The sequence below is a fragment of the Medicago sativa genome, chromosome 4 (assembly GCF_051527215.1).
Source record: "Medicago sativa cultivar Bolivia chromosome 4, Bolivia_mono, whole genome shotgun sequence".
In the NCBI taxonomy this organism is placed as follows: Eukaryota; Viridiplantae; Streptophyta; class Magnoliopsida; order Fabales; family Fabaceae; genus Medicago; species Medicago sativa.
Window position 1 is genome coordinate 79956089 of NC_140752.1, and position 14624 is coordinate 79970712.

At 37.5% G+C, this 14624-nt stretch overlaps 1 protein-coding gene across 4 annotated transcripts; it reads right to left on the bottom strand.

Moving 5' to 3' along the window:
* LOC146932412 (uncharacterized) lies at positions 1-14101 on the bottom strand. 4 transcript variants are annotated; one of them, XM_085704073.1, is made up of 4 exons: positions 13996-14101; positions 13460-13566; positions 1123-1325; positions 1-438 (listed from the first exon to the last, which is right to left on the bottom strand). In XM_085704073.1, the coding sequence occupies exons 2-4, from the start codon at positions 13547-13549 to the stop codon at positions 180-182; spliced, it is 552 nt and encodes a 183-aa protein (XP_085560199.1). In that variant the 5' UTR covers positions 13550-13566; positions 13996-14101; the 3' UTR covers positions 1-179. The 4 variants fall into 4 exon arrangements, with proteins under 4 accessions (XP_085560199.1, XP_085560198.1, XP_085560197.1 ...); XM_085704072.1 differs by lacking the exon at positions 13996-14101 and adding an exon at positions 13733-13924; XM_085704071.1 differs by lacking the exon at positions 13996-14101 and adding an exon at positions 13655-13772.
* Positions 14102-14624: the final 523 nt, after the last annotated feature.

The window sequence follows — 14624 nt, forward strand, 5'->3', positions numbered from 1 at the left end:
TTTAAGAGTCAAAGCAATCCAAATTTAATTAAAGACCATAGTCTAAACTCTAAACAAACTATTTTTCAACCTAGCTTCATAATTACAAGTAGACTCCCACAATTCACATCCATGTAATAAGCCATGTTAATAGTAACACACTTCCTCCCAAGTCCTAAGTGGGATACATTGCATTAAATTTACAAATTACTCATGGTCACACCTGTGTCTCTAGCATAGGGAGGGACTCCACCATTATTAGCTTTTGAAAAACTAACATAGTAAAGCTCAGAGACTATTCCTGTAAGAACAATGAAAGCTGCTCCAGCTCCAAATACTCCTTTCCTCAAGGTTTGACATGAAGGTGCTCTATCTCCCAATAAATCTCTATACTTTGTGTGGTAAGCATTTTTCACTGAACCCGCTAGAAGACATGACGCAGCAATAAGAAATGTCAACCTGAGCATCAACATCACAAACATGACCCATCAAGAATCACTAGATAACAAGAGAAAACATCAAATTTGGACGTGTAACCTTTCTGCTTGTTTTGTTCCTCAAAATATTTTATTGTTACTATTAATTTAACTACTAATTCTGTCCATATATATGTATGACCCACCTGATGACTAAATCTGATATTGTTTAACAAATTTATCCTCATGAGAGAATTTTGGCTTATGTTTCTTTCTACCATAGAATTTATCACATGTTACAAGAAAAGATATAACATAATTACGGGTATACTTGTTAAAAAAAACATAATTACGGGTATATTGGTAAATAAATAATTAATGCAATTGAAAATATGAAAGAAGTCATATAAAAAAGGGACAACAAAAAGTTTCAAAAGGATCCTATATCAAAGCACAGAGGTGGTAGATTTTTGTTTTGTTTCTTCTTAGTCCAATATTTGTCCTTAAATATGAATGTTCAGATTGCGGTACGTAAGATTGACAGAAGCACGATGAGTAGCCGTTATTCTGGAAAAGCTATACTTTAGAGCTTCATAGAATCACGGTGCCACTTTGATTTTGCCAAACTCATTGTCAACAAACATACATGTTTATGTAAAATCAACAAAAGAACAATTTAAACCAAACTAATTATTGCTAAAAATTAACAAAGTTGTGCAATACATACCAGGTAGTGATGAATAAACAAATTGCCCATGATCTGGATCCACTAGGTCTCATGGCTCTCCCACAGCACAAGCATCTAGTTACAACCATAATGATCACTTGACTTGCAACAAGGATAAAGAGGGACCCAACACCTAGGCCGGTGGCAATGTCAGAATCATATTGACAATACTTTCTACCTTCAGTGTTTTGGGCTAAATTGGCCTGTTATTAGAAAAACAAATAATTAGTACATTTGATTTGAGTAAACCAATTTTAACATTTGAAACATTTGTTTTACAATTTATTGCAACTCCGTGCCTACCATGCAGGAAAATGCTGTATTGTACTAGTTGCTAATAGTGTACTGTAAAATGAAGAGACTGAGTTATAGGGACCCATCCACCCAACTATAGGCAAAGTAATAATTATTGTGGCTTGTGTACACAAGTCAATATTAGGTTAACTTTGTTCACCTGAAATTACTGAATGCATTGCAACTTATCTATTCAACACAGAATCCAATTAGCTATTCCCTCATATGATGGTAATGTCCTTGTCAGACAACAATCACAGACCTCTGCTTTCAATTTTTTAAATTTAAGCACAATTTAAGCCCAATCACAGACCTTTGTGTTCTAGACCAGAACACTCTCCATATAAGCTTATGAAATCAATTTAATTTTATTTGAACTTTTGTTATAGAAATAGCTTACGCATAAGCCCTTTTATGATAAGTGTGTATACTATAAGCAGTTAATTAAGCTGCTTATCGGAATAGGGACTTAATCAGGAGGGACATTGAAGATATAGGCCAGTTCAACTGTCATTGATTAGGAAGGGAGTTTACGGTTATGTCATGCTGTAAACCATACTAATGTTTCTTGAGCAGGTGACGGCTACAAACCTTGCAAATCAAAGTGTTTGGGGATTGCAACAACAAACTGGTGACGAGGAATACAATATTTTATACTATTGGTGAATGTAACATCCCGCTCGTCAGCTAATGGAAATTTCATCTGCTAAATGTATCAGAGGACTAAGATTCATAGAAAGTGATCATGATGAATAAAGTTAAGTACGACGAAAGATATTAATGAGTAATATCAGTCAAGCATGAGTTATGTATCAGAGTCAGGTAAACACGGCTGAGACGAAGGGCATTTAAGTAAACACGCGCAAGGGAGTATATAAGTGTTTTTGGGGCCAAAATATTCATTTTCCTATTTCACTTCTCTCTCTAGGTTTTGGAAAACCTTTCCCTCCTCCTTCTCTCTAGATATGCGCCCTCCTTCCTTCTCCAATCCATTCAAACTTCTTCCAAATCATGATCATGCATGGATTAAGGCAGCTTAGCAAGCAAGAAACACACAAAGGAAAGGATTGAGGCATGGTTTGGTGAAAAGGGCTAAGGATCAAAAGCTAGGGTTTGATGCTAGATGCTTGAGAAATTGCAAGGAACATGTTAGGTGAGTTCCATAGATAGATTACCACCCTTTGGGTTGTGTAATTCCATGTTTAAAGGATTGATTTATGTTTATGAGAGGTTTTGAACCCTAATGCCTCTTTGAGCAAATCTTGTCAATTACATGTTAGTTTGCCATGGAATATGTTTAGAAATGTATATATATGTTGCTGGATGTTTTGGTGCATTGCAGGAACCATTAGAATGAGTTTTGGGTCAAAAACTGGAAATTTTGTACCTCAGACCCGAAGAACTACGCTATTAGCGAAATCTACGCTAATAGCGAAATTCTTCAGGATGAACCACGCTATTAGCGAAATCTACGCTAATAGCGAAATTGACAGGATGAGCCACGCCCCAGCTGAGCTATTAGCGCAGCTCTCTGGACTTGGCCAACTTGCTTTGGCCTGTTGGCCCAGTTCAGGGTTCGTGGTGCATTCCGAAGCTTTTCTTTCAACGTTTTACAACTTTATAACCCCAAAACAACATCTAGGCAATGCACATAACATCAAACGATTCTTGAAATGAAAATCATGGCAATCTTAACATGAATGGCAAGAGTGATTCAAGAGAGATTAGCCGAATTACTCGGGTAGCAAAGAACTAGGCATGGGATGAAAGTAGAGCCTTGACATAGCTTGTCAAGAACTAGAATAGTTAGTAAAGAATAGAATGCTAGGCATGAGTAGTATGCTTGATTAGATGCGAAGTGATATAGAGTATTCTCTTCGTATAGAAACTAGAGTGCCATGCGAGTGTGGCCGGACGTGAATTGATTAGACATCTCTTCACATAGCAAGTTATGCAAGCATATAGTTTACCTCTAGTTGGATCGTATAGGCATCCGAGGTAAAAGAGATAGCTAGCATAGATTTAATACTCATGCATATTTATAGACCCAGACTTTAAAGTTAAAGGTGCCATGTCTCTTGTGTCCACACTAGGTTGGTGCAAGGGGTTTCCAATAGGTGAAACGGGGTTAGCCGTAAGGAACCCGCATGTCACTTAGTAAGTAAGATGTAGTGGTCGTGTCTCTTGTGTCCACACTAGGTTGGTTCAAGAGGTTTCCATTAGGTGAAATGGGGTTAGCCGTAAGGATCCCGCACGTCACTGCAGGAGTGCCGTTGGTTATACCTTAGATAGGTTTCCATCGGATAGATAGGGATTGCGCTCGGGGTTACTCCACTCGGGGCTTTCCGTAAAATGAACTCAGATAATGCTTGTTTGTTAAACGCTAACTTATGAATGAATCTGACTGTGCATATTATTAGATATATTATGTTATGTCATAGAGCCTTGACGTAGATCGTCAAGAAATAGTAGAGCCTTGACGTAGATCGTCAAGAATAGTAGAACATAGACGTAGATCGTCAAAATTAGTATGATAGCAAGATAAGATACGTTGTTAGAAACATCGTATTTTGCATTAGAGCAAATAGAGAAAGATATGCCGATGACGATCTTAGGTTTTCCCTAATCGTCCGGTTTAGAACCGTGTCATGATTATGTTAGAATTAGGCCTCGGTACGTAGAGCGTATTCTTGGCATTGCGGTTTTAGATTCCCCTTGACCGCCATGACACGTATAGGAAGTGAAGCCTATAACAGTGAGATAAGACTATGACGGCCCTAGTATGCACGACCGTCTAAGTATGCAAGTCCCCACACACGTATAATCAACCGGCAGGTTGTATTTTCGACACGTGGTGACCGTAGGTTTCCCCTGAGGTTGCCTATAGCCTAGGATTTAGGGGAACTCACTGAGACATTATGTCTCATCCCAATCCTTATTTGTTTCAGATAAACAGGTTGGATTAGCAAGCTAGTAGCCGAATGGATATATCAGCAAGTGTTCGTTCGTACCCGCTGCAGGATGATATGGATATGCAAGGACACTTTTATCATATTTTAGAAAAGTCGAGTTACTTTATTATTGTACGAACGCACATTGTTGTATTAGATATTCATTGTGAGTTTTTATGTTGTAAATTTTTAATGTATCCAATACTAAATAAACGCATATGCTAGACTTTCTAGATACGTCTAGTATGGGTGTTACATTTGGTATCAGAGCAGGTCGATTCAGATCGTGCCTTGGGTCATTAAGTTACAACAAAGGTAGTGGGACCATTGGGTTCCGGGTAGATGTTCTAGTTGTTGTTGTTAGTTGAGCCTGATCAACTCAATTTAGCATTCGACGATTAGAATGGATGCCTGAGAGCTGAATAGGACCCTGGAGGAACGAAGTATGTGATGAAGATACACCGGAAAGTGTGAACTCAGAAGTAAGAACTTGGAATGAGTATTAGTAAGAAGTTGATCGTGCCAGTAGGGTGGCCGGTGAACTAAGCAAGTAGAAATATGAATCCTCCGGGAATGTAAGGCAATGTTGAGAAGGGTTGTTCCGATAGTGTTGGGTAAGTTGTTAGTGACATCTTGTATACCCGTAAGTGAAGAGTACAGAAATACCTTAGCAGGACCTGAAGCTTCAGTAAGGGGTCGTAGTTAGAGCGGAATTGTATTCCGGAAATTAAGCGCAAGGCTACAAGATAGAGAGCAGTCGACGTATGTTGACAGAATTAGTGGACTCTCAGGATTAGTGTTATGTTATTGAAGTTATGGACTTGAATGTTCAAAGTGAACAAGGTTCTAGTGTTCGGGAAGCTACGTTAAGCGGTAGTGCAGAGAAGTAAGCTACTCGTAGTAGAAAAGGATCCAGTGAAAGTTTTATGTTATCAGGAATGAAGCATTAGTTTCTAAAGTGCCGAGAATTGTATCGAATTAGGTTGATGCTTGCCATGCATATGTAGTAGAATATATTTTAGGTGTTGGGAATGACTGATGTGCATTGATTTACTTGAGAAATAAAAAAAAAAATTTATGCAAAGTATGTTTTGAAAAATTGAGCTGAAGAAACTCATCAATAGCGAACCCGGAGCGAAATTTTTCAGTTCGTCTCTAGGGAATGCAGTGACTATTGGAGAGTTGTCTTCACCATCATTTATGCAATGACAAATTGTTTTTTTTTTTGATATCGAGTGACGAATGCATATCACCCCCTAAAGTTTTAAATAGGGAAAAAGGCATGGGCAACCATCAACGAAAATCGATTCGGTTTAACGTGACTTTGGAAGTTAATGTGTCAAGAAATAAGAATGAGTTTGGACCAAGAGTTTAGAGGCACCCGTATCTAGAATGGAAGTCACAGATGTGAAATCATGAAGCAAGAAGTTAAATGGTGCAAATTCATATGAAATCACGAGGATTTTGGATTTCGCAGAGTTAAGAGTACCCCTCGAATCTATGTTTTGCTTGATGAACTTGCGAAGGCTCGTTAGGATGCTAAGTAGTAAAGTTTACATGATTTTAGAAAGATATACACATAAGGGTGATTGAAGTTGACATTTTTTTTGAAAGTCAAAATGAAATTTTGTAGGTACCGGTTTGTTACGACTCGTGTAGTTTGGGCTAAACACACTAGGACTAAGATTTGATGACACATACGTGTTGTCAACTCGTCCTGGGATTTGAGAGTAACGACTGGGACCTAGATTCATTATATGTTTTATATATAGTTGTAAATTATCAACGTCAATGACCCGTGTGCTAATTTACGAAATTTTATTAGAAAGAAAATTAACGAGCAAGCATAGGAAGGATTAAGCAAAACATAGTGTGCGAGATTCAAAGCTACAATGTTAGATGCATAAGGAAGTATGTCCGAATGCAAGATTAGTCTACCATGGGAGGTTGTAATAGCGTTTCATGGAATAGTAGGTATGTAATAGCAAAAATGTGCTCCTTGAGTTAAGTTGCTCAGGAATAAGAATAAGTATGACATTGGTATGTCCAGAGGTAAGTTTCCTTTAGATTCAATCTTACCAGCAAGGAGTAGAGCAAGGTTGCAGAGTAGCATGCAACATAGAAGTATCAAGCAGAGTTCAAGCAGATATTAAGGTAGTGATAGAAGAAGAATAAAGTTCACTTCTCTCAACGGATCAGAGTATTGGTTGAAGCCAACCGGTGGGAATCAGAGTAGCGCAACGGAAGTTAAATAATTAATTAAGTTGCGAACAGTAGCCATGGAACATGGAATTTTGTAGTAAGAATTTTTGTGAAAAATGTTCGAGATAGAAATACCATTTCAGTGAGAAGTATTATGTGGAAAGCGAGGAGTTCTCGTTATGTTAAGTAAGTATAGATGCTTATGCAGCCAGTAATGATTAAAGTAAAAGTTTAAAGAAAGCATCTTCATTCAGGTAAGATGAGAAAGACTAGAGTTAACACAGACAAATTAATCGAGTTGCCTTTTTGGTGATGTCGAATTCGTAGAAGAGTTGTTGGTTAGTCAGAAAGAGTATGTGCTATGTTAATGGAGTGCGATTTATGAGTTATGCCTGACGAAGTACATACCCTCCTATACCATACTTGTTAAATGGTAACGATACTTTCTAGAATGGTGTCAAGCCACGATTTTATAACTTTTAAAGATAAGATTGGTATTGAGGAACTTGGGAACGATGTTTATTTTAAAAACATGAAATTTCACATTGTTAAAACTGATGAGATACGTCGTAAGCGAGTAAGCTCACTTAAGACGTACAGACTTCAGGACCAGCTTGTTAGAGACAAGTGTGAAGGAGAGTCATAAAACCTTTTTCAGATATAGAGACTCGTCCTGTGGTTCTGCAGTACTAGTATAAACTCAGTTTTAAAATGATATTTTTCTAGTCATGTATTTATTCGTTCCAAGAACCTATGTACCAAAGTTTAGAAACTCTTAGAAACAAAAGCTAGAATGAGTATCGTTATTAACTAACAAGTAATGGCGCTAGAAAGTATGCCAATACTAGAAGATAAAGTTTTATGAATGGCAATGCCCATGTAATACTAATGTCGTACGGGATGCACAGATTTGTGCTTGGAGTGTTCAATGCAAGTGCAAATGGACTTAGTAGAAAGTTTCAAGAGCATGTGAACCGTCAGACAGGTTAATAGATTGTCAGATGAATCAGAGTAATTGATATCGCTTCTTCATGCCAAGCTAGAACAAGTTACCCATGAATTGCAGTACAGGGAGACTATGAAGAGATAGAAAGGTTTCATAAGATCATGATTAGAGATGAGTAGAGTCATCAAGATAAGTAGCATCAGTAAGAAGCATAAATCGCAAGGTGCGGTAAGAAAGAATATGTATGCGTGATAAGATGTATGCATGATAAGATGTGTTAGATACAAGTAAGCACTGCAGGGCAAACCTGGATATCAGTAGAACTCCAGTTTAAAGGCAAATCCTGAGTGTTTCAGATAGAGAAAAGTTACTTAGATGCAGAGTTCATGTTAAGCAGAGAAGGAATAGATCCGAGACAAGCAATCCTCATATAACAAGAGTTAGTTTTAATCACTATGTTCTCAGATAGTTCTGAGATTTGAGGAAGATAGTAACATTGAAGAGACCATGTTCAATTATATGCAGAATAAGAAAGAGGAAGAATTGCATGCTTTGTTGAAAAAAAAAAATAAAGTATTCATCAACCTCCCTAGAGTGGGTTTGATCAGATATTGTATAGCAGAAACCAAAGGAAATAGATTTTTGTTGCGAAGATTGATAGATGATTCTAAATTTCGAGGACGAAATTTTTTTAAGGGGGGTAGAGTGTAACATCCCGCTCGTCAGCTAATGGAAATTTCATCTGCTAAATGTATCAGAGGACTAAGATTCATAGAAAGTGATCATGATGAATAAAGTTAAGTACGACGAAAGATATTCATGAGTAATATCAGTCAAGCATGAGTTATGTATCAGAGTCAGGTAAACACGGCTGAGACGAAGGGCATTTAAGTAAACACGCGCAAGGGAGTATATAAGTGTTTTTGGGGCCAAAATATTCATTTTCCTATTTCACTTCTCTCTCTAGGTTTTGGAAAACCTTTCCCTCCTCCTTCTCTCTAGATATGCGCCCTCCTTCCTTCTCCAATCCATTCAAACTTCTTCCAAATCATGATCATGCATGGATTAAGGCAGCTTAGCAAGCAAGAAACACACAAGGGAAAGGATTGAGGCATGGTTTGGTGAAAAGGGCTAAGGATCAAAAGCTAGGGTTTGATGCTAGATGCTTGAGAAATTGCAAGGAACATGTTAGGTGAGTTCCATAGATAGATTACCACCCTTTGGGTTGTGTAATTCCATGTTTAAAGGATTGATTTATGTTTATGAGAGGTTTTGAACCCTAATGCCTCTTTGAGCAAATCTTGTCAATTACATGTTAGTTTGCCATGGAATATGTTTAGAAATGTATATATATGTTGCTGGATGTTTTGGTGCATTGCAGGAACCATTAGAATGAGTTTTGGGTCAAAAACTGAAAATTTTGTACCTCAGACCCGAAGAACTACGCTATTAGCGAAATCTACGCTAATAGCGAAATTCTTCAGGATGAACCACGCTATTAGCGAAATCTACGCTAATAGCGAAATTGACAGGATGAGCCACGCCCCAGCTGAGCTATTAGCGCAGCTCTCTGGACTTGGCCAACTTGCTTTGGCCTGTTGGCCCAGTTCAGGGTTCGTGGTGCATTCCGAAGCTTTTCTTTCAACGTTTTACAACTTTATAACCCCAAAACAACATCTAGGCAATGCACATAACATCAAACGATTCTTGAAATGAAAATCATGGCAATCTTAACATGAATGGCAAGAGTGATTCAAGAGAGATTAGCCGAATTACTCGGGTAGCAAAGAACTAGGCATGGGATGAAAGTAGAGCCTTGACATAGCTTGTCAAGAACTAGAATAGTTAGTAAAGAATAGAATGCTAGGCATGAGTAGTATGCTTGATTAGATGCGAAGTGATATAGAGTATTCTCTTCGTATAGAAACTAGAGTGCCATGCGAGTGTGGCCGGACGTGAATTGATTAGACATCTCTTCACATAGCAAGTTATGCAAGCATATAGTTTACCTCTAGTTGGATCGTATAGTTATCCGAGGTAAAAGAGATAGCTAGCATAGATTTAATACTCATGCATATTTATAGACCCAGACTTTAAAGTTAAAGGTGCCATGTCTCTTGTGTCCACACTAGGTTGGTGCAAGGGGTTTCCAATAGGTGAAACGGGGTTAGCCGTAAGGAACCCGCATGTCACTTAGTAAGATGTAGTGGTCGTGTCTCTTGTGTCCACACTAGGTTGGTTCAAGAGGTTTCCATTAGGTGAAATGGGGTTAGCCGTAAGGATCCCGCACGTCACTGCAAGAGTGCCGTTGGTTATACCTTAGATAGGTTTCCATCGGATAGATAGGGATTGCGCTCGGGGTTACTCCACTCGGGGCTTTCCGTAAAATGAACTCAGATAATGCTTGTTTGTTAAACGCTAACTTATGAATGAATCTGACTGTGCATATTATTAGATATATTATGTTATGTCATAGAGCCTTGACGTAGATCGTCAAGAAATAGTAGAGCCTTGACGTAGATCGTCAAGAATAGTAGAACATAGACGTAGATCGTCAAAATTAGTATGATAGCAAGATAAGATACGTTGTTAGAAACATCGTATTTTGCATTAGAGCAAATAGAGAAAGATATGCCGATGACGATCTTAGGTTTTCCTTAATCGTCCGGTTTAGAACCGTGTCATGATTATGTTAGAATTAGGCCTCGGTACGTAGAGCGTATTCTTGGCATTGCGGTTTTAGATTCCCCTTGACCGCCATGACACGTATAGGAAGTGAAGCCTATAACAGTGAGATAAGACTATGACGGCCCTAGTATGCACGACCGTCTAAGTATGCAAGTCCCCACACACGTATAATCAACCGGCAGGTTGTATTTTCGACACGTGGTGACCGTAGGTTTCCCCTGAGGTTGCCTATAGCCTAGGATTTAGGGGAACTCACTGAGACATTATGTCTCATCCCAATCCTTATTTGTTTCAGATAAACAGGTTGGATTAGCAAGCTAGTAGCCGAATGGATATATCAGCAAGTGTTCGTTCGTACCCGCTGCAGGATGATATGGATATGCAAGGACACTTTTATCATATTTTAGAAAAGTCGAGTTACTTTATTATTGTACGAACGCACATTGTTGTATTAGATATTCATTGTGAGTTTTTATGTTGTAAATTTTTAATGTATCCAATACTAAATAAACGCATATGCTAGACTTTCTAGATACGTCTAGTATGGGTGTTACAGTGAATATTTGACCTCACCTAGAAATTTTATGTTTTTTTTTTTCCTTCTCAAAAAACCTGGTACCCGGTCCAAAACCGATTAATCTGGGGGGCTAATCCCCCGTCCACTAGCAGGGGGCCCAATTAAAGCCACGACAAAGTTCTGCATGGACTAGCCAACAAAAATTGGCACCGGGAGATATAAAGTTGTGTTTGAATCATTTATACTTGGAGTGTAAGCATAATCTTAATCCTAAGTCCGGTTTAGTTCAATGAGTTTAATGGAGCATTTGATGAGTCAAGCTTAAATAGTTCACAAATAACTCAATACATTAATAGCACTAGATGTTGGTAGTTCTCCTAGTGCCTTACAAGTTCTTTCACAAAATGGACTCGCCTCTTAATCTCTTACAAAACCACTTAAGCTGTAAGAGTTTGTAAATTCAATAACAGGTCAACTGTCCTTTATGACTAAGTTTTTGATGTATAAGACATTTGATTTTAAATATAAGGGTGAAAAAATGTAGGGGGAGGTAAAAAACACATTTCGGCGGGGGTGGGGAGGAGTCTTTGGTTAAAATATTTATTCAATGAGCTTATCATAGGTTAAGCTTTCCATAAGCTGTTTCCATTTATTTTATTGAGGAGCTAATTAAGGTAAGCCTAAACAAACCCTTCCAAATATCTCTTTAGAGGATTTTCCTTCAAAAAAAATCTCTTTAGAGGATTCTTTACATTAGTAGTAACACGACCAGACCAGTTTCTGTTTTTTGGCACACACTAATTACTACTCTCCATGGCTACATGTACAAGAGCAACCGGTGTGAATCATCTGAACCTTGCCGGTTGACATCTGCACTTAGTTATTTAAGCTCACTGTTATAATTAGGCATGGCATTGGGGCGGGGTGGGGACGGGTTTTACATTCCCCGTCCCCATACCCGATTCTCATATACTTACCCATTACCCTACCCATACCCAACGGGGATGAGAAATTAAACCCCATCCCCGTCCCCGACGGGTTCGGGTATCCCCGCCCCATCCCCGCATTGAATAATTTTTTTAATAAAAAATAGAAGTTTTTTTGCAACCGCTAGAGAAATATTGTAATGCATTATCGAGCAATATGCTCACTTTAACATTTGTTAAACCGTTTGATTTAGTTGCTCCTTTAAATATCAATGGTAGATTTTCTAATACAGAAATTATCAAACAAAATAACATGTCATATCAGCATAAATTAATTTTTTACATTCGGGACGGGTTTGGGTATGGGTTTGGGTTGGGTACCTATATACCCGTTACCCGTCCCATACCCGTGTTTTGAAATCGGGGAAAACCCAAACCCATACCCAAACCCAGTCAAAACGGGGAAAACCCGTCAAATTGGGTTTGGTACGGGCGGGTAACCACGGGTATGGGTTTTATTGTCATGCCTAGTTATAATTCTCCATGAATATCAACCATCTATCTGCGATTTAACCGTATTATGTCATTATTGTGTCCACCTATTTGCTTGTTAATTACAACAGCTGAAACAGAATCTATTCTCATATTGGCTGCAGCACTCCACACGACAAAATTTTGTACTTTTATCAATATAATCAAATATCTAATTTTCTCGGAGCAATGAACAGCTGAGATCTCCAGTGGTAAAGCCAAAAATTTCTCCTTCAACTGCCTATATCCAGCTTTTGATTATAACTCAGCGAGCCTACACACTTCTACATTTCTAAACATTTGAAATTGCAATTTTTTAAACAAAATGAATGTCACTCTCCTACAATTACCCCACCTATTATGATGTCTGAGTAGACTTAAAAAACAGGTTGTTTAAGACATTAAACCAGAATTCAGTTTACAGCATTAATGATTAAGCACACACCAAGCAAGTAGGAGTATTTATCACTGTAATTCCAATCATTCCAAAGCATAAAAGGTGCATCCCAGTCTATAAGTTTTGGTGATAGCCAGAAAGAAGATTTGTTAATGGGAGAAAAGTAAACAACTCTTTTCTATTAAGTGGTTCCCTTTTGGAAGAGTCGGAGGAAGTGATTCTAGAGAATTAAAATTGATTTTGGCATGTTTGGAGGTTGTCCATTAGAATTCATGTTGCCTCTATTATTAATTCTAACTTGAAGCTATTATCTGTTACCTTTTGCCCTAAATCGTGTGATTTTTACACCCTAATTTATTGTTCAAGTGACTTTCACGTAAACATATTCAAATGTAAATCACCACTTCTAATCACAATCAGTTAAATAAAATCAATTTTCACCACCTTAGAGCCAAACACACACTTGCAAAATTTTCGATCGGGGTAAGAAAATGATTCATAACTTGCTATCAAAACAGTTGAGGACTTGAAGCAAACAATAAGGTCTTATTCAGAAGACTAATAGTCATTGAAAGATGAATTCAACTTCTTTTTTGTTGCAAGTTTCTGTTGAAAATTTTATCTAAACACTTGAAACCTCTCCTAATTTCAGAAATACAACAAGCCCTTCATCAACTTTCTTAACCAAGTAAAGGAAAACTAGAAAGCAGACTCAACGAGAATAATTGATCCTTTTATACTACTAAACAAAAAATTAAATCAATATCATAATTATCAACTTTAAATAGATTTTTAACGGTAAATATGTGAAAGTGAGAGAGAGAGAGAGAGAGAGAGAGAGAGAGAGAGAGAGAGAGAGAGAGAGAGAGAGAGAGAGAGACTCACAGAACTCCTTCTCTGCTCAGCAGCAACAGCAAGAGCAAAAGCAATAAGATCAAACACAAACACCACAACCAGTAACAGAGAAGAAGCCATAGCTATCAGCTCAAGATCTATCCACAAAATTAAATTAAATCAAAATAAATAAATAGTCACAAAAGATATAAAAACAGCTACTATGATTTATTAGAATAGAACAACCTGGTCCAAACAAATTTCAAGCAAGTACAACCAAATAAAAACAAAAAAACAAGACAATGAAACGAAACAGAAACGTACGGGGAACAAATAGTGCAAAACAACTAATTAAAGTAAGTAAACTGGTGCTGACTGCGTTTCCAAGTTTTTTAGTGTTTTAATTCAACGAATCATGTGCCCCTACGCATTTTAATTTTAATTAATATAGTTTGCTTATTAATTCACGTTTTATCTTATTTATTGTAATATAGTGTAATTCAAAAGATATACTCCATTTCTAAAAGTACGTGAATCGATCCAATAATAAAAGGAAAAGTATTGAAGTGGAGTTAACTCTTTATTACACAAACAAATAAAAGTGGAGTTTGGGTTGTGTGCACTTGCTTAGACACGCTACACACGTGAATCATCGTCATCCAAACATGGTGCTTTTGTGTTACTATCACTAGTATTTGCTTGCATTGCATGTGGAGGAAACTAATTAAAAACATACACCTCATGATATACACTATTATTTATGTTTTCTGACTGACAAAGCGATAAACACCATCTAAAATTAGGTTGATCCAACACAAAGTGAGGTTTGAGGCGATTTTTAAAATAAGGCCTTTGAAAATTATTAGTAATATTTTTAGAAAAATGATTCTAATAATCTAAATTTAATCAAGATGTAAGCAAACTAAAAAATATTATTATTTCAATCAAATTTTGAACTCTACATAATGACATGATGACTTGTAACTAATAAGCATTGACAGACGCCGTTTGTAACGACTCTCCATTATCACACAATGACTCTCCTTGACGCCAATATAAACATGCCTCCGACATCTCTCAAGTTATGAATTATTTCATCCTTAACCCCTCTTCTTGTCATATGTTGACTCGAGAGTCATAGTGATTGCATGTACACCCCTTACTTCGTTGTCGTCTCCTCCTCAGATTTCGACCACCACCTCCATCAACGGGGCAC